At 41.8% G+C, this 21,056-nt stretch overlaps 1 protein-coding gene across 9 annotated transcripts in view; it reads right to left on the bottom strand.

The window, feature by feature from the left end:
- osbpl8 (oxysterol binding protein-like 8) overlaps positions 1–21,056 on the bottom strand; it is a 372,304-nt gene that overhangs the window by 133,544 nt on the left and 217,704 nt on the right. For all 9 annotated transcript variants that reach the window (XM_072552065.1, XM_072552064.1, XM_072552067.1 and 6 more), the window contains 2 exons: positions 17,219–17,299; positions 16,413–16,514 (listed from right to left, as the gene is read on the bottom strand). In XM_072552065.1, the coding sequence (XP_072408166.1) occupies positions 16,413–16,514; positions 17,219–17,299 (183 nt within the window). The remainder of the gene's footprint in view (positions 1–16,412; positions 16,515–17,218; positions 17,300–21,056) is intronic.

The following is a 21,056-nucleotide window of genomic DNA, read 5'->3' as shown; positions in this document are numbered from 1 at the left end:
AAATTTACTAACCCACCCCTCAAACTCCTCATTCATTTATAAAAACTACAAAGGGCAGAGACCCAAGGACAGAGCCCTGTGGGACCCCACTCAACACTGACCTCCAGGCAGAATACTTTCCATCTAAAACCACTCTCTGCCTTCTGTCAGCCAACCAATTCTGAATCCAGATAGCCAAGTCTCCCTGTATCCCATACTTCCTGACTTTATGAATGAGCCTACCATGGGGAACCCTATCAAATGCTTTGCTAAAGTCCATATACACCACATCCACTGCTCAACCTTTGTCAACCTGTCTTGTCACCTCGCAAAGAACTCATGACCTGTCCCTCACAAAGCCATGTTGACTGCCTTTAATCACGTTATGCTTTGCCAAATAGTCATAAATCCTATCCTTCAGAATTCATTCCAAAACTTTGCTGACAACAACCATAAGACTGATTGAGTCTGTAATTGCCAGGGATTTCCCTATTCCCCTTCTTGAAAAGAGGAACAATATTCACCTCCTTCCAATCCTTTAGTATGACTCGCGTGGAGAGTGAGGAGGCAAAGATCTTTGCCAGCGGCTTAGCAACCTCCTTTCTCACTTCCGGAGCAACTCAGAATAAATCTGGTCTGGCCCAAGGGATTTATCAATCTTACCATTTGCTAAAATTTCCAGCACATCAACTTCATCAATCTTGATCTGTTCAAGCCTGTATCCCAGCTCCTCAAGGTTCTCATTCACAACAAGGTCCCTTTCCTTAGTGAAAACTGAAGCAAAAAACTCATTTAGGGCTTCCACTATCTGCTCAGTCTCCACATACAAGTTCCTTCCGCTGTTGTGGTTCTGTTCGCCGAGCTGGGAATTTGTGTTGCAGACGTTTCGTCCCCTGTCTAGGTGACATCCTCAGTGCTTGGGAGCCTCCTGTGAAGTGCTTCTGTGATCTTTCCTCCGGCATTTGTAGTGGTTTGTCTCTGCCGCTTCCAGTTGTCAGTTCCAGCTGTCCGCTGCAGTGGCCGGTATATTGGGTCCAGATCAATGTGCTAATTGATTGAATCTGTGGATGAGTGCCATGCCTCTAGGAATTCCCTGGCTGTTCTATGTTTGGCTTGTCCTATAATAGTAGTGTTATCCCAGTCGAATTCATGTTGCTTGTCATCTGCGTGAGTGGACACGAGCAGCTATCCTTAGTAGCCACACACGCAGATGACAAGCAACATGAATTCGACTGGGACAACACTACTATTATAGAGCATGCTAAACAGAGAACAGCCAGGGAATTCCTAGAGGCATGGCACTCATTCACAGATTCAATCAATAAGCACATCGATCTGGACCCAATCTGTCCACTGCAATGGATAGCTGGAACTGACAACCGGAAGCGGCAGATTCAAATCACTATAAATGCCGGAGGAAATATCACAGAAGCGCTTCATAGGAGGCTCCCAAGCACTGAGGATGTTACCTAGACAGGGGACGAAACGTCTGCAACACAAATTCCCAGCTCGGCAAACAGAACTACAACAACGAGCACCCGAGCTACAAATCTTCTCAAACTTTCCTTCTGCTATCCCTGATTGGCCCTACCTTCTCCCTGATCATTCTCTTATTCCTCACGTACGAGTAAAATGCCTTTGGGTTCTCCCTAATCCTTCTTGCCAAGCCTTTTTTGTGTCCCTTCCTGGCTCTCCTCAGTCCATTTCTGAGCTCCTTTCTAGCTAGCCTGTAATCCTCTAAAGCTGTGCTAGATCCTTGCTTCCTCCACCTTACGTTAGCTGCCTTCTTCCTTTCAGATTAGATTACTTACAGTGTGGAAACAATAGACAATAGGTGCAGGAGTAGGCCATTCTGCCCTTCGAGCCTATACCACCATTCATTATGATCATGGCTGATCATTCTCAATCAGGCCCTTCAGCCCAACAAATCCACACCGACCCTCCGAAGGGCAACCCATCCATACCCATTCCCCTACATTTCCCCCTTTACCTAACACTATGGGCAATTTAGCATGGCCAATTCACCTAATCTGCACATTTTTGGGCTGTGGGAGGAAACCCGAGCACCTGGAGGAAACCCACGCAGACACAGGGAGAATGTGCAAACTTCACACAGACAGTTGCCTGAGGCAGGAATTGAACCCGGGTCTCTGGTGCTGTGAGGCAGCAGTGCTAACCACTGTGCCACCCAGACAAGAAGCTCCTCTGTTCTAGTCATCCAAGGCTCCTTAATCTTACCCCTTCTTACCTGTCTCAGAGGAACAAATTTGTGTATCATTCGCAACAACTGCTCCTTAAATAGTCTCCACATGTCTGCTGTGCCCTTTTCTGAGGAACAATTGCTCCCAGTCTGTATTTTCCAACTCTTGCCTGATAGTGTCATAATTTCCTTTGCCCCAATTAAATATCTTCCCTTGGTAACTGCTCCTTTCACTCTCCAAGGCTACGGTAAATGTGAGGCAGTTGTGAACACTGTCACCAAAGTGCTCTCCCACCGCGAGATCTGACACCTTCTGGCTCGTTGCCGAGCACCAAATCCAAAATGGCCTCTCCCCTCGTCGGCCTGTCTACATACTGAGTAAGGAAACCCTCCTGAACACACCTGACAAAAACGGCTCCATCCAAACCATCTGCACTGAGGAGGTTCCAGTCGATATTGGGAAAGTTGAAATCACCCATGACGACAACCCTGCTACATCTGCATTTTCCAGAATCTGCCAGTCAATGAGTTCTTCAATCTCTCTACTGCTATTAGGTGGTCAGTAGAAAACCCTCAATGAGGTGACTGTTCCCTGGCTGTTCCTAACTTCCACTCATACTGACTCCGTAGACAAACCTTCCTCAACAACCTTTGTTTCTGTAGCTGTGATGCACTCTCTGATTAGCAATGCTACACCCCCTCCACTTTTTCCACCTTCCCTGCTCTTTTTAAATGCTCTAAACCCTGGAACATCAAGCAACCATTCCTGCTCCTGAGAAACCCACATCTCCATTATGGCCACAACATCATAGCCCCTTCAGCTTTAGGTTCATCACTCTTATTTCTGACATTCCTTGCATTAAAGTAGACACACTTTAACCGATCCCTTTGTTTAATCGCGTGAGAAACCTTCCCAATAGATTCACTACATCCTATCACTGCCTCATCTGCAACTGCCACCCTTTCAGATATGTGGCTCTGATTCCCACCTCCCCTGACAATTATGATGTTCTTTGAAACTAATAATCTGTTCATAATATTTAAGTAGAACATCCTTGCTTCTGTATGTAGCATTGTGAGCTTGCAATGGTAAGGAAACAAAGGACTGAGAGAAAGGATACATCAAGCTTCTGCAATATTTAACATCTTCTAATAGGAGGCAATGTAACTCAGTGGACTGAGGGAAACAAGAACCTTGCAATTATGTCCATTGTTGAATATTGTTTGGATTTCAATTTCAGTCTCTGCAAAACATGCAGAACACTTCTCAAAATGAATTTTGAAGTGCCTTTCATAATCATTTTACAATACTAAACATATAAAAGAGAATTTGCATTTACTTTTACACAGCAATTCAAACAAGCCTCAACTATAAATTTCAACAATGTGATGCACATATTAAAACAGGCTGCTTACACTCTTTGAAAAACATGCAAATCTGCTTAAGTTTCAAAATGTCAGATTGGGATTCATAGAGTACAGATTACTTGCTGACTGCGAAAAAGAGATACATTAAGGCAGCAAAAGAAGAGAGACTGGGTTGCAAAACGGTGAACAGAAATGAACACATGGTTTCATTTTATGTGACGTTCCAAGAGAAATCACTTTTACATAAGAAACCTCTTGTATGGTGAGACAAACGTCAGTGAGTTGGCGTGACTGCATTAGCAGACTTTTGTTGACTCATTACAGCAAACTCTCAAGCCCAAAATATCTACTCATTTTTCAGTAGAAACTTCTTGTTATAGCACAGAAAATGAACTCAGCAGACAACTTCGTGACAATAATATGTTAATACTTTGCTTTTTCCTAAAAGAATTTCAAAACCTACACATTCACAAAAACCTTCAAAAGAAATTTGTCACTATGTGTACAATAGGCAATGAAAGATAAAAGGATAAAAGTCATCATGCTAAAGTTTGAGGGAAATAAGTCAGGTAGGATCCAGGGGGAAAGAAACAAGAATAAGGAATTGAGGAGTAGTAGAATAATAAGAATTAAGGTTCTGTTGTGTTCTGGGACAGCACGGTGGCTCAGTGGTTAGCACTGCTGCCTCACAGCACCAGAGTCCCAGGTTCAATTCCAGCCTCAGGCAACTGTCTGTGTGGAGTTTGCACATTGTCCCCATGCAAGTCAGGTGAATTGGCCATGTTAAAATCCCCATAGTGTTAGTCAGAGGGAAATAGGTCTGGGTGGGTTACTCTGCAGAGGGTCGGTGTGGATTTGTCAGGCCAAAGGGCCTATTTCCACACTGTAGGGAATCTAATCTAATCTAATCATAAATGCAGTACAAAAGCAAATCGACGATTTCCTTAGCTTAATTATTATTTGTATTTACTTCAACATGAGTTCCTGAACAGAAAATCCAAAATAAAAACTGCTGGGAAGTCAGGAATTTGTAAGAATCAATTGGAAAATTCATGGGTTAGAACTAAATGTTTCAACGCATCAGTTGCTCTTTTTATTCTTTCATTTTTTGTGGTAGTGGTTGCAGATTTGGAAGATGCTGTTGAGGTAACCTTGCCAAGGTGCATCTTGTAGATGGTAATACACCACTGCCATTGCAATACCAGTAAAGGCAAGACTGAGTGGTTACGGTCTTGGGATGGAGTGACAATCAAGCTGGCAATTTCATCTTGGATGGTGTTGAGTTCATGAGTGTCCACAGAATCTCTACAGTGTGGAATCAGTCCATATGGCCCATAGTGTCCACACTGACAATAAATGTTGGTTTAGCTAGTGATACCCTCAATGCCCTGAATGGATAAAAAAAAATTTCATTAGCAAGAAATTCTGAATGCGACTGAGCACAATGAAACCAGTGAATATATCCACTTCTAACTTCCATTCCAAGTTGGATAGGTGGGCTGAGGCAAAAGTGAGGACTGCAGATGCTGGAAACCAGAGTTTAGATCAGAGTGGTGCTGGAAAAGGACAGCAGGTCAGGCTGCATCCAAGGAGCAGGAAAATTGACGTTTCGGGCAAAAGCCCTACATCAGCAAACTGGGCTGAGGACAGTATTGCCTTGGGACAGAGGTGATTGACCTCCAACAACAGCCATCTCCATTTGGACTAGGTAAAACACAAACCAATGGACAGATTCCCCATCCCCATTTGCCAGGTTTCTTAAAACCACATTCAGTCATATGCTATCTCAAGGGCAGTCACTCACTTCACATCTGGAATTTAGTTTTTTGTCCATGTTTAGAACAAGGCCACAATGAAGCCAGGAGCCGAGTGCCTTTGATGGAACTCAAAGAGCAGTGAACAGATTATTGACAGCCATTTTGCTGATGATCAAGAGAGGCTGATGAGATGGTAACTGGGAGATGAGGGTAGAAATTGGGACTTTTTCAGCAAACTGCAAGACTTGATCAATCGTTAATTTTGATCTAATTTCAGTTGGTGGTAATATTGGACAAATCAGATCACAGAGTGAAGCCTGGCTTGATAGAACACAAATTCGACTTTCCTTTTTGTTTAGCATTCTGGTCAGTCTGTGAACATATATAAGACTGTCGATGTACTGTTAACAAAACTCCATAAAACTTTATTACACAAGAGAAAACCATTGCCTATATAACACTAGACAAGAACTATTGAAATGATCTCACTACAAATGTAAGAACGTTTCACCTTTTTTTCCGAGCAACATCCTTTAACACTCAAGCCTCAGTGAAGAATCACCTCCACACTAATGCTTCCTGATCAACTGGCACAACTGTAATTGGTTTCTTACTGGCAAATTTCTGCAGTTAAGAGATGTTAAGTTTTTCACAATGCCCTTAAACTGCTAACTCAGCATACCACAACTTAGCATAATTTCCCTAAATTCACATCTTCCTCAGTCTCCTCAGCAACACAGGACTGGTTAATATTGAGATGGTGGTGGTGTTGGATGGCTTGAAAACATGAAGGTAGATAAGCCCCAGGGCCTGATAGGATCGACCTCAAAATACTGAGGGATGCAAGGGAGTCGACTGCATTGTGCTTTGCCAGAGATTTCCGCATCCTCATTAACCATAAGATAAGATCCTAAAAGACAGAAGGATAGCCAATCTTGTTCCTTTGTTTAAGAAGGCCAACAGGGATAATTCAGGAAATTATAGAATGGTAAGCCTTCCACCAGTAGTAGATAAATTATTGGAGAACATTCTGAGAAACAGGATTTACTTGAATTTGGAGAAGAATGGACTCTTTAAGGATAATCAACATGACTTTATGCAGGGAATGTCTTGTCTCACAAAACTGATTGAGTTTTTGATGAAGTGACGAAGATGGTTGATGAGGAAAGGGTAATGGAAGTTGTCTACATGGGCTTTATGAAAGCATTTGACAACGTGCCTCCCTCATGGTAGACTGTTCCAGATAATTAAGTGACATGGGATCCATGGTGAGTTGAATACAAAACTGGCCTGGCCATAGAAACAGAGGGTAGTTATGGAAGGGTGTTTTTCTGACTGGAGGTCTGTGACCAGTGGTGTTCTTTAGGAATCAGTGCTGGGTCCTCTGTTGTTTATTATATAACACACATGTACAATTTTTTTTGTTTGAAAATGTAGATGGTCTGATTAGTATGTTTGCAGACATGAAAATTGATAGAGAGTTGTGGATAGTGAAGATAGTTATCAAAGGAGGTTATAGACAGTTGGAAAGTTGGGTGGAGAAATGGCAGATAGAGCTCAATCTAGACAGGTACGAGGTGATGCATCTTGGGAGGTCAAATGCAAGGGGAAAAGTATACAGTATATGACAAGATCCTCAGGAGCATTAATATACAGAGGGATCTTGGGATGCAAATCCATAGCTCGCTGAAAGTGGCAACATAAGTGGATAAGGTGGTAAAGGAGGTATATAGCTTCCTTGCCGTCATACAGTCATTAAATTATACAGCATGGAAACAGACCAGATGAACTAATCCCATTTAGCCCATATCCCTTTAAACCCTTCCTATTCATATACCCACCCAAATGCCTTTTAAATGTTGTAACTGTACCTGCCTGCACCACCTGCTCTGGCAGCTCTTCCATACACACATCACCCTCTGCCCCCAAGTGCCTTTTAAATCTTTCCCCCTCACATTAAATCTATTCCCCCTAGTTTTGGACCACCCAGCCCTGTGAAAAAGAGCTTGACTATTCACCATATCCATGCCCTCATGTTTTCATAAAGCTCTATAACGTCACCCCATACCCTCTGACACTCCACCAAAAAAAGTCCCAACCTATTCAGCCTCTCCCTATAGCTCAAACCTTCCAATCCTGGCAAAATCCTTGTAAATCTTTTCCAAACCCTTTCAAGTTTCACAACATCCTCCCTGTAGCAGGAGACCAGAATTGAACATAGTATTCTAAAAATGGTTTCACCAATGTCATCAGAGCATTGTGTCTAAACATTGGCCATTCATCTGGCAGTTGTGTAAAACTTTAGTTAGGGCCACATTTGGAGTATTGTGTCGTGTGCTGATCACCACACTATAAGAAGAATGTGGAGGCTTTGGAGAAGGTGCTAAAGAGGTTTACCAGGATATTGCCTGGATTGGAGTGCATTAACTATAAGGAGAGGTTGAGCAAGCATGAGTTATTTTTGCCAGAGCACCGAAGACTGAGAGTTGACCTGATAGAACTATATAAACTTAGGAGGGGCGTGTATAGGGTCGATAGACAGAGTCTTTTTCCCAGGTGGAAATATCAAACACAAGGGGGCACAGGTTAAAGTGAGTGGGTGGCCGGTGCCTGGAACACACTGCAAGGGAGATGGTCAAAGCAAACAAGATGGTAATGTTAAGAGGCATTTAGACAGGCACACAAACAGGCAGCAGATAAACAGATATGGGTCATAGCAGGCAGGTGGCATTAGAATGGCATCATGGTTAGCACAGAGTTGGTAGGCAAAGGCCTGCTCTACATTTTACTCAATCCTGACTGTTTTCCTGTCCCACTTGCAGGATAAAACGTCAAGGGAAATTGCCGAAAAGGTTTGATTCTCAGATTATGATTATGTCAATCTCTTGTTTGAGTTGGCTATTGATAAGTTCTCCCAAGTTTGGCACAAATGTCCAGATGTTAATCAAGAGGACTATGCAGGATCAACTGAGCTGTGTGCGCTTCGATAAATGCAGTGCTAAGCTCATGCAGGTAGCCTGTCTAATTTCATTCTTAGTCAATGTTGTTATAGTAGTTTAATATTCTGCTCAGTCATTTCAGAAAGCAGTTAAGAGACAACAGCATTGTGGTGTCTGAATTCACATTCAGACTGTGTGTAGGATGGCAGCTTTCCTCCAATAAAGGAAGCCAATGAACCAGATGGATTTTTATGACAATCTGCTAGTTTCATGGTCACCTTTATGGAAAATAGCTTTTGCATTTCAAACTTAACAATTAAATTTAAATCACCCCCAGCTGTTGTGGTGAGATTTGAACTGATGCCTTCAAAGTAGTAGTTCAGATCTCATGAAGGAGTCCAGTAATACAACTCATGCTGTTAAACTCATGCCTCCTCAATTAATAATCCAACAATACCCAGCAACAATGCTGCTGTACCCAGTATAAATTTTACAAGTTATGCAAGTGGCTTTTCCAAACTTAAAGACTTCATCGTTCTGCAAACTTAATAATAGCAAAGCAATCTCTCAGTTTAGTTACATCACAAACATGCCAACTTGGTATGGTTTTCTATATTAGCACTCAGAAAAACCAAGCTGCACAAACTAATCAAACATAAATGCACTTATACTTAAATGGCCTTTTTTCAGGAATTAGTGTCCATTATGCAATAACCCGAAGAGGGATGGCAATTGACGTAAGGGTGATAATTGACATGTTCCAAAGAATATGACTACACCACTGACAAAGAACTCGACTGATTTGTCTTTCATTTTCCTTGAACTAATTCCTCATGCGATTGCAGAACAGCACTAGGTAATGAATGAAAACTGATTTTGCTTCCAAAAGTCAATTTTTTAAAAATTCACTCAGAGGATGTGTGTACCACTGACTGGGCCAGGAGTTACTGCCCATCCCTAATTTCCCAAGGGCAGTTAACAGTCAACCACATTGTTGACTGTTGTCTGGAATCACATGTTCATAAGATATAGGGGTAGAATTAGGCCATTCGGCCTATCAAGTCTGTTCGACAGTCAATCGTGGCTGATATGCTCCTCACTCCCATTTTCCTGCCTTCTCTCCATATCCCTTCAACCCATTACCAATTAAAAATCTGTCTAACCCCTCCTTAAATGTACTCACTGTCCCAGTATCCACCTCACTTTGGGGCAGTGAATGCCCCAGATTCACAACCCTCTGGGAGAAATAATTTCTCCTCAACTCTGTGTTAAATTTGCTACCCTTGATCCTAAGACCATGACCTCTTGTCCTAGAATGGCCCACAAGAGGAACCATCTGCTCCATGTCTATTTATCCATATCTTTTATCATCCTGAATACTCAATTTGAACTCCTTTCACTCTTCTACAGACCTAAACTGTACAACCGTTCTTCATACAACAAATTCCTCATCTCTAGGATCAATCTGGTGAACCTCCTCTTAACTGCCTCAAATGACACTACATATTTCCTCAAATAAGAGGACTGAAACTGCACACAATACTCCAGCGGCGGTCTCACCAAGCCTTGTAAATTCCAACAATATGTCCTTATCTTTATATTCTATTCCCTTAGCAATAAAAACCAATATTCCATTCGCTTTATTATCTACTGGTCCTAAGGGAAGAGTACTAAACTGGGTCAAGGCCAATTATATCAAAATTAAGCAGGAGCTTGGAAATGTGGATTGGACACAGCTTTTTGAAGGGAAGTCCACATTTGATACGTGGGAGGCTTTCAAAGATAGGTTAAAGATAGTGCAGGATGGGCATGTCCTGTTGAAGGCAAAAGATAGGAAGGGCAAGATTTGTGAACCGTAGATGACAGAAGAAATTGTACGACTAGCCAAGCAGAAAAGGGAAGCTGCATAAGATCTAGGCAGCTAAGAACAGAACAGACCCTGGAGGAATATCGGAAGAGTGGGATCAGTCTTAAACGAGGAATCAAGCGGGCTAAAAGGGGTCATGAAATAGCTTTAGCAAGCAGAATTAAGGAGAATCCCAAAGCATTTTATTCTTACATAAGAAGCAAGCGGGTAACTCGAGAAAGGATTGGTCCACTGAAGGATAATGAAGGAAGGCTGTGTGCTGAACCTGAGAAAATGGGTGAGATTCTGAATGACTACTTTGCATCAGTGTTCACTGAGGAGAGGAACATAAATCTTGAGATTAGAGATAGAAGTTTGATTAGTCTGGATCATGTTGGCATAAGTAGGGAAGATGTGTTGGGTAGGCTTGAGGTTATTAAGGTGGACAAATCCCCAGGACCGGATGGGATCTATCCCAGGTTGGTGAGGGAGGTGAGAGAGGAAATAGCTGGGGCACTGACAGATATCTTTGTGGCATCCTTAAATACAAGTGAGGTGCCAGAGGACTGGAGGGTTGCTCATGTTGTCCCCCTGTACAAGAAGGGTAGTAGGGATATTCCGGGTAACTACAGACCAGCGAGCCTGATGTCAGTGGTGGGAAAGTTACTGGAGAGGGTACTGAGGGATAGGATCTATTTATATTTAGAAAAGTTGGACTTATCAGTGATGGCAACATGGTTTTGTGCGGGGGAAATCGTGCCTTACCAACCTAATAGAGTTCTTTGAGGAAGTGACCAAGTTGATAGATGAAGGTAGGGCTGGTGATGTCACATACATGGATTTTAGTAAGGTGTTTGATAAGGTTCCCCATGGTAGACAAATGGAGAAAGTGAGGTCACATGGTGTTCAGGGTGTTCTAGCTAGGTGGATAAAGAACTGGTTAAGCAACAGGAGACAGAGAGTAGTAGTTGAAGGGAGTTTCTCGAAATGGAAAAAGGTGACCATTGGTGTTCCACAGGGGGTCAGTGTTGGGGCCACTGTTGTTTGTGATATATATAAATGATCTGGAAGAGGGCACTGTTAGTATGTTTGCAGATGACACGAAAATTTGTGGAGTAACAGAAAGCATAAGGGACTGTCAGAGAATACAGGAGGATATAGATAGATGGAGAGTTGGGCAGAAAAGTGGCAGATGGAGTTCAATCCAGGCAAATGTGAGGTCATGCATTTAGGCAAGTCTAATTCTAGAGCAAATTATACAATGAACGGAAGAGCCTTGGGAAAAGTTGATGGGCAGAGAGATCTGGGAGTGCAGGTCCATTGTACCCTGAAGGTTGCTGCACAGTGGATAGAGTGGTCAAGAAGGCATGTAGTATGATGCCTTCATCGGACGGGGTTTTGCGTACAAGAGCTGGCAAGTCATGTTAACATTGTACAGGATGTTGGTTCAGCCGCATTTAGAATACTTTGTACAGTTCTGGTCGCCACATTACCAAAAGGATGTGGACGCTTTGGAGAGAGTGCAGAGAAGGTTTATAAGGATGTTGCCTGGTATGGAAGGTGCTAGCTATGAAGTGAAGTTGAGTAGGTTAGGTTCATTTTCATTAGAAAAAAGGAGGTTGAGGGGAGACCTGATTGAGGTTTACAAAATCATGTAAGGTACAGTCAGGGTGGATCGAGACAAGCTTTTTCCCAGGTTGGAAGATTCCATAATGAGAGGTCACGCTTTCAAGGTGAGAGGTGGAAAGTTTAAGGGGGATACACGCTGCAAGTACTTCACACAGAGGGTGGTAGGAGTCTGGAACGTTTTGCCAGCCGAGGTGGTAGAGGCAGGCATGATAAATTCATTTAAGATGCGTCTGGATAAATGCATAAGTAGATGGATACCAGAGGGATACAGATACTTAGGAATTGACCGACAGGTTTTGACGGTACATTTGGATCGGCTCAGGCTGAAAGGGCCGAAGGATTTGTTCCTGGCCTGTAAATTTTATTTGTTCTTTGTACCTGCATGCCAGTTTTCTGCAATTCATGAATGAGTACACCTGAGGTTATTAAGGTGGACAAATCCCCAGGACCGGATGGGATCTATCCCAGGTTGCTGAGGGAGGTGAGAGAGGAAATAGCTGGGGCACTGACAGATATCTTTGTGGCATCCTTAAATACAGGTGAGGTGCTGGAGGACTGGAAGGTTGCTCATGTTGTCCCCCTGTACAAGAAGGGTAGTAGGGATATTCCGGGTAACTACAGACCAGTGAGCCTGATGTCAGTGGTGGGAAAGTTACTGGAGAGGGTACTGAGGGATAAGATTTACTTATAGATCCCTTCTGCACTGGAGTACCCTGAAGTCTGTCCGCATTAAGATAATAGGTTGCCTTCCCATTTTTTTGACCCAAATGCATGATCTTGCACTTAACCACGTTAAACTCCACCTGTCACATTTTGGCCCAATCTCCTATTCTATCTTTATCCATTTAAAAGGTTCTCATTTCCTCATTGCAAATTTATCGCCCCATCTATTTTTTGGTCATCCGCAAATACAGAGACTTCTACCCTGTATCCAAGTTGTTAATGTAGATTATAAATAGCTGAGGTCCAAGAATTGAACCCTGTGGCATCCCACTAGTTACATCTTGCCATCCAGAAAAAACAAACATCTATCCCGACTCTCTCTTCTGTCCATCAGCTAGTCATCTATCCAGGCTAATACATTATCCCTAATCCCACATGAACCAACCTTGTGAATTAACTTTTAATGCCATACCTTATCAAATGCCTTCTGGAAGTCCAAAAAATTACACATACAGTATCCCCATTATCCACATTGCTTATTAGGTCTTCAAAGAACTCTAGTAAATTAGTCAAACATGATTTGCTGTTTATAAAGCCATACTGACTCTGTTAAATATCATTTTGAATTTCAAAATGTCCTGATATTGCTTCCTTGATAATTGATTCTAATACTTTCCCAATGACAAATGTTAAACTAACTGGTTTGTAATTTCCAACATTTTGCCTCTCTTCCTTTTTGAATAAAGGTGTTACATTTGCCATTTTCCAAGCCACTTGAACCTTTCCTGTGTCTAAAGAATTTTGGAATATTGTAAACCACGAATCTACTGTCTCTGCTGCCACTTCCTTTAATACCCTGGGATTTAGGTGATCAGATCTGGGGGACTTGTCTGTCCTCAATCCCGATAGTTTGCTGAGTACTTTTTCCCTATCGATGTTCATTGTTTTAAGTTCTATCATATCTATTGCCTCTGACTTGCTTATTGCAATAGGAATGGTACTATTTGTCCTCCACCGTGAAAACTGAGGCCAAGTATTGATTCAGCATCTCTGCCATCTCAGTGTTCCCCACAATTAACTCTCCAGTTTAATCTTCCAAGGACCTAACATTCACATGAGCGATTCTGTTCCCTTTTATATACCTATATATAATAGGATATATATGTACACTTATAGCTTTTGCTTTTTTTTAATATTGTGTGCTGGTTTTCTCTTGTAATTTACTTTAGCTCGTTTTATTAATTTTTTTAGTATCCTTTTGTTTATGTTTGAAAGGTTCCCAATTTTCCATCCTGCTGTCTTACCATTTAGCCTTCCTACCCAATCTACTTGGGTCAAATACATCCTCTTGTCTATGTAATTTCTTTTGTTTAATTCCAGAACATTACAGTGGGACTCCACTTTCTCACCCCTAAACTGAATGTTGAATTCTATCACACTATGGTCACTACTCTCGAGAAGATCCTTAATTATGATGCCATTAATCAATCTTTCCTCATTACAAAATATGAAATCTAGTGTAACTTGCTCCTTGCTTGGTTCCACAACATACTGATCCAAGAAACAATCTCTAATACATTCAATGAACTCTGCCTCCAGGCTACCCTTGCCAATTTGATTCTTCCAATCGATGTCCATGTTAAAATCACCCATGATAGTTGCCATATCTTTCTTGCAAGCTACTAATATTTCCTGATTTATACGGAGCCCCACTGGAGAACTACTGTTTGGGGTCCTATAGATTACTCCTACCAAGTACTTCTTCCCTTTGCTATGTCCTATGTCTACCCATACTCATTCTGCATCTTGATCTCCTGAGCTTATGTCATTTTTCATTACAGCACTGTAATATATTTTCCTTCACCAGCAAGGATACACCACCTCCTTTTCCCTTCTGTCTATCTTTCCGAAATACTGAGTATCCCTGGATATTCAAATCCCAGACCTGGTTTCCTTGTAACCATGTCTCAGTAATCGCTATCAAATCGCACCTTTTGGTTTCTATTTGTGCTATTAACTCATTAATTTTGATTCAAATGCTTCATGCATTTATATACAAAACTTTTAAATTTGTTCCACTGTTAAATTTTCCTACTTTTAAAAATAATTCCTTGGTGTATGTAGACCAGACCAGGTAAGGAAGGCATTTTCCTTCCCTAAAGGAGACTAGCAAAGGACATGGGCTTTTCTAACAATGGATGTAGGTTTGCTTGCTGAGCTGGAAGGTTCATTTTCAGATGTTTCGTCACCATACTAGGTAACATCTTCAGTGAGCCTCTGGACGAAGCACAGCTGGTGTTTCCTGCTTTCTATTTATATGTTTGGGTCTCCTTGGGTTGGTGTTGTCATTTCCTATGGTGACATCTTTTGCTGTTCTTTTTCTCACGGGGTGGTAAATGGGATACAAGTCAATGTATTTGTTGATCGAGTTCTGGTTGGAATGTCTAGTATGGTGACAAAACGTCTGAAAACATCTACAAACCTACATCCAGAAGCTCAACTTACAGAACCTACAAATCTTCTCAAAACTTGCTTTTCTAACAATCGACAATGGTTTCATAGACATCCTTAGACTCTTAATTCCAGATTTTTATTGACTTGAATTCGAACCCAGATACCAAGAACATTACCTGTATGTTTGGATGAATCATTTTGGAAGAATATCACTAGGTCATTGCCTCCTCATGGCTGCTGGCCATGACAGCAATTGCTGTCCATTCCAAAGTTGCCTTTTGAGGGAGGTTAAGAGTCAACTGCTGCCGTGGTGAGATTTGAACCGGTGCCCCTGAAGCATTGGACTAGCCCTGGAATTACAATGCATAGAACAACTTTCTGACAAGGACTTGGAGAGCACATTCTTTTGGGCCTCAGGGAGGCAAGGTTCTGGCATGTAAGCTGGTACCGTCTGTAGATGAACTCAAGAGAAATGACAGTAAAAAGAAGTAAATGTCAAAGACTATTGGCACCAGAACACAATCTCATTTGACCCTGATCCAAATCCTTAATGATCCCAACACTACTCTGTCATTCCTGACCTGAAGCCTAATGTTGTCATGGAAAGAAGAGATCACACTGAGCAGTAATCACCAGGATTAACAACTCAGCAGGCTGAGAGAGTAACAAGCATCAATTCTTAATAAGAGAACCAGGCCATGTGTGCCTTCAGATTACTGAAGAAATCTTTTGAATTTTGTTTTAACATTTGAAAGCTGATTAATCAGAGTGAAGATTTGGAAAGGCAGAAATGGAGAAATATCTCCTTTACAGGTCCTGTGTGTTCAATCCTTCCAGTTCTGATGATTGCTTGGGACTCAAAACTGACCTCCAGAGCAATAGATAAGGTGAAGATAAGAAAACACAGGAAAAAACACACATGATCTGGCTTTGGATAGGAACTTGTAAGTTGCTTGATTGAGATAAGAGAAATTTTGGAATTTTTTTAATCTTCATTCGATCATGGGACGTGGGTGTTACTGGCTAAGCCAGCATTTGTTGCCTATTCCTGATTGTCCAGTGGGCAGTTAAGAAATAACCATACTGCTTGTGGGTCTGGATTCCCATGCACACTAGACGAGGTAAGGACAGCAGATGTCCTTCCATAAAAGGTCATTAATGAACCAAATGGGTTTTCATGGCAATCGACAGTGACATCACCATTACTCCACAGCTTCCCCTGATTTTACATCTCACAACATTCAATTCTAAGTTATTCAAGTTAAAGAGAACATTTATTTTTAAAATTATTTTATCTATTGATACGTGTACTGGATTGTGTTTAATTCAATGCAAATTCACCATTAATCATTTCCATTTACAACAAGGTTTTGGAAAAAATGTGGCATGAAAAGAACAAAAATGAATATCTCTGCACAACAGGTTTACCACAACATAAATATCTTTGACATATCTATCAACTGACACTTTTGGGTTGAGTTGAGGAATTAAATCTGCAAAAGGAACTGATCAACATTCACATTCTGAGAAGTAACAAATGGTAATATAGCATCAGCTGGAGCTCCTATCACACCCACCTTCAGCCAGTCTGCCATCACTATTACAGAGGGATCAGTAATACTGCTGAGCAACTCCTTTGTGGCTCTTTTTTTCTCTTCTCTGTAATTTTTCTTTTGAACCTGCAATTATAATAGCTGTTTAATAAAGAAAACCAATAAAACTAATAACATTTATCCATGCAGGCCTCCTGCAACCAGACAAGCTCTAAATATTCCTCAAAATTGTGAATTTATTATTAACTGAAGTCAATGCAGTTTAGTACAGCTAAATTAACAAAATGAGTAGCAGTAACAAGCTTGTCCATTGTTTGTCACTACTGTATATACACAAGGCAAGGGATAATACATATAGATAAGTTTAAGGTTAACATTTCAACAAAAAGAGTGAGACAATACATTATTCTTGTGCTTTATTACATTGAACTGACAAGTGATTTACTGCCTTGACTTTCAAGGTGAAATATGACACATAGTAATCATCATCCTTGCACATCAAGCAACTGGGTATGAACAATCACAGATTGATGAATTGAATATTTCATTGCTCTATTGGTTTGAGTTCTGCTTAAAGTAAGTGGAATCATTCTTTACCCAAGCTCTAGAAGACTCCAAGGAAACTCACTTCAGTGAGTGTTTGGAAATACCATTGTATTGGTACTCAAGAGATATCTAGCCTGAGGCACGTTATAGGGCAAGAGTAAATAATTCAAGAAAACTGTCTTGGACTAAATCTTCCAAGTTCATTATCAATCTTCAAAACAAAACATTTATTTATAGTTAACAATACACGTGCTATCATATATGATGCATATAACTTAAGTTACCTTAAGAGATTCTTTTTTTGTGAGTTTACTGCCAGGTGAGACAAGATCTTTTTCTGTTCCATTGTAAAGCTTAGATTCTGACTGTAACAACATAAATTAACATGATTAACAAAGATTGGAATTTTCAAACATATATTGCAAAAGGTAATGGCTGAGCTCACAGGTCTTCAGAGACAAGCACTGATACATTGAAGTGGAAGTACTGAAAAGCTCCTTCACTTTCTTCCCACTATCTGCTCAGCTATGTTTATTTCATTTAAATTTAAAACTAAAATAGATCAACACAGAACTTAAAAGATTCGGGATATAAACAGTCAGTCAAGTTGATGTCAAAATACATTTAACAAAGACAATAGTTAATTAGCAAGGGAAACAAATATGATGTAGTGTCTTAAAACAAGAGCTGAAAACTGCACAAATGTCAAGAGTAACTTGCAAAGGTTTTCAGTTTACCAAAACTTCAAAAATGAAATCATTGCAAAAGCACAACAGATATATTCTGAACCGCAAACCGAATTTCAGGATGGAATCTTCAGTGACAGGGGTCTTAGCCATAAGATAACACATCCATCCCTGTGATGCATGCCACCTGACACCGATTGGACAGCAAAAAGACTTATTATCCAATTGGATCATGCCAAACAATAACTTAACTCTCCATACCCATGGTCATGTCAGCCTAAGAACTTTCATGGCATATCCCCAATCTACTTACAGGACACCTTCACGTTTCAATGCTGCACCTCAGACTGTACCAGTGACCTTTGTTGTAATGCTGCAGCAAGGACATGGTGTACTCAGGGACATACCCCCAGCTGACAGACTGGACCAAACTGCTTCTCTAAGCACTTCACTTGCTGACTTAGTCCTTACTCACCCTCAGCCTATCTGGATGCTCAGAGTATTCCTGCCTTGTATTGTCTAGCTTTTTTGTGTACTGTTCCCTCAGCCAGAGATCCCAGGATCATATTCCTGCTATCTTGCTCTACCATTTAGTGTAGTCACAAAGGAAGAGAGCAGGTCTGAAATACAGTCAGCCAGCCACTCAGGGTGCTCAGAACCCAGATCCTCTCCACATAAGAGCAGAGGAGCTGAAATCAGGCACTCATGACTCTTTCTGTCCAAATAGGGGCTGCTTTCCGTTTGGAATGAGAAAGGAACAGATATTACAGAAGATTAAAATGGATGGCACAGTTATTACTGTGGGTTGTAGGTGGGGAGGTGTCCCAAGTGAATGAGTGAGCAGTGCAAAGGACATGCAGAGTTAGTGGTGCCGCGTATTGGGGTGAGTAGCGGCAAGTGAAGGAAGATATTAGAGGCAACAGTGAGAGCAGCAGAGCATAAGCCTTGGTTGGAGATGAGTATAATAGCAGATATAACTGAGTATGAAGTATCAGAGAGAAGATGGTGGCACTGACATGGATGGAGCAGAGACTGTCCTTGACCTTTTTACAGACTGTGGAGACTGCTTTAACCTCAGTGCCAAGGTCTTGTGCCAGGGACTCCACTATTGATCCTGGGGGAAGAGGAGGCCCTGTGTCTGAGGAACTCTGTCCAGCGGGACCTCCATGTCCCTACCTGCACAGTAGGTGTCAATACCCACCTGCTTTTCCCCCACCCAACACCTCTAACCACCTTTGTGCCATTTCCAAGGCAAACATCAGGAACCAAACAGGACAACTATGGACTGGCACTGCTCATTTGGGTACACAGCAGGCTTTTAAAGGTGGTGCATGAACAAGGGATAACAGTGAATTCCAAGATAAGTACGAGTGGTGAGCTGTTCCAGGATTGATGCATGTTGAATTGGGGCGAAATCGGCCATGAGGGACACCATGTGGTGGGATCAGTATTTAATGCGGTATGTTTGGTAAAATATTTTGAGAGAACTCGCTAGACCTCATGGTGAACCCACCAAAGCAATCAACTCGAGTTGGTGTTAGCCAAAAAGACACATGCTTCAATCCATTTTTTTTTAATGCCCCTGTATTCTCCAGGATTTTACACAGATGTCCTTGCAATATATTTTCAATTCCTGGAGATTCCAGGCCAATCTTAGGGGGTTGGCAACCCTAATCTGGAAGGTTTTGGTTTTCTCACCCATCATCCTTATTCACTCGCAGGGAAGACTCAAAATTCCACTCCTGATCTACGTTGATCCTCATATAAGCATTGTTGGTTACAGTTCATTATTCTTGTCCCAGAATAATATTTGCAAATTCTGTATATAACACAGCTGCAGGGCACTTACCTACAACCCAATCATGACATAAAATTAGCAACATTGGTCTTCGGTTGGGGAACACTAAGTTGACAGATTCCTGAAACAGTTTTTTTAAAAGTCATGCCACCAACAACTGTGCGTCACACCCAAAAGCATCACGTTTCAAATTTATGAAAGTCAAAACCAATCTCCTAACCCTCAACAAATCCCCAATCATTGTTAAATGAGCTCTCATTAATAACTCAGCTAAATTTAGCAGCAGAGAAGCACTGTGCTAAGTGATTGCACAGAAGCTGAAAAACATTGTCAGTAAAGTAGAAGCAATCAGTGGAATGAGGGATATGGATCAGAATGTTGTATAAAACAAATGCTACTGAATGTCCATTAACAAGGTCATAATTTGTTTTCAGTTTGTTTTGGTCAGCCTACATCTAGGACCAAGTTTATGTATTGGTTCAAAAGCCAAAATTGCTGGAGCAACTTAGCAGGTTTGAACTCTTCTGAGGGATACGGGAAAGGGGGGGAAATCACTGATCGCAAAACTTTTGTTTCTCACTCCACATACTGTTGTACCTACTGAGTTTGCTCAGCAATTTCTGGGTTTTCTTTTCAGATTTCCAACATGCACAGCTCTTTCTTTTCATTTGTTATTCATTTTTTGGCTTGTTGCTGATGAATAGCAAATTTAAATTATCAGAAGGGAAAAATACATCCAGCTCTTTACTTCAGTAACTTATGAATGTGTCACCTTTTAATCATAGAATCCCTACAGTGTGGAAACAGGCCACTTGGCCCAACAAGTCCACACTGACCCCTCTGAAGAGTAACCCACCCAGACTCATTCGCCCTCCCCTATTACTCTACATTTATCCCTGACTAATGCACCTAACCCACACATCCCTGAACACTATGGGCATTTTAGCATGGCCAAGTTACCTAATCTGCACATCTTTGGATTGTGGGAGGAAACTGGAGCACCCAGAGGAAACCCATGTAGACACGGGGAGAATGTGCAAACTCCACACAAACGGTCACCCGAGGCTGGAAGTGAACCCAGGTCCCTGACACTGTAAGGCAGCAGTGCTAATCACTGAGCCACCATGTCACCCGTAAACAATGAAATCAAGCATTGACTCCAATGCGCCAGTGCAGCCTCTAAGACACCTGAGACAGTGTTTGAAGTCTAATCCTCAAATCCTGCACCAAGGTCATCTACAGGTCTACTGCTGTTGTCAGGGCTCTCAACTGAGCTCGAACCACCTCCCACACTTCCGCCCTCACTCCCTCTCTTCCTTTCGGCAACAACGAAAGGGTTCCCCTTGTCTTACCTACCATCCAGCCAGCATCCACATCCAGAAGATTGTCAGCCGACATTTTTGACACCTCCAGCAAGATGCCACCATCAGAGACATATTCCCTTCCCCTCCCCTCCCCTCCCTTTTCTGCCTTCTGCAAGGACCTTTCCCTCTGGGACACCCTGGTCCATTTTTCCTTCACTCCCAACAACTCCCCACCACTCCAGGGCACCTTCCCTTGCAACGGTTGAAGGTGTAACACCTACTCATTTACCTCCACTCTCCTCAGTATCCAAGGGCCCAAACATATCTGCTAGGT

This window comes from Chiloscyllium punctatum, chromosome 32 (genome assembly GCF_047496795.1).
Source record: "Chiloscyllium punctatum isolate Juve2018m chromosome 32, sChiPun1.3, whole genome shotgun sequence".
Taxonomy (NCBI): domain Eukaryota; kingdom Metazoa; phylum Chordata; class Chondrichthyes; order Orectolobiformes; family Hemiscylliidae; genus Chiloscyllium; species Chiloscyllium punctatum.
The sequence above is the reverse complement of the archived record's forward strand: the minus strand, read 5'-3'. Positions and strand labels throughout refer to the sequence as shown.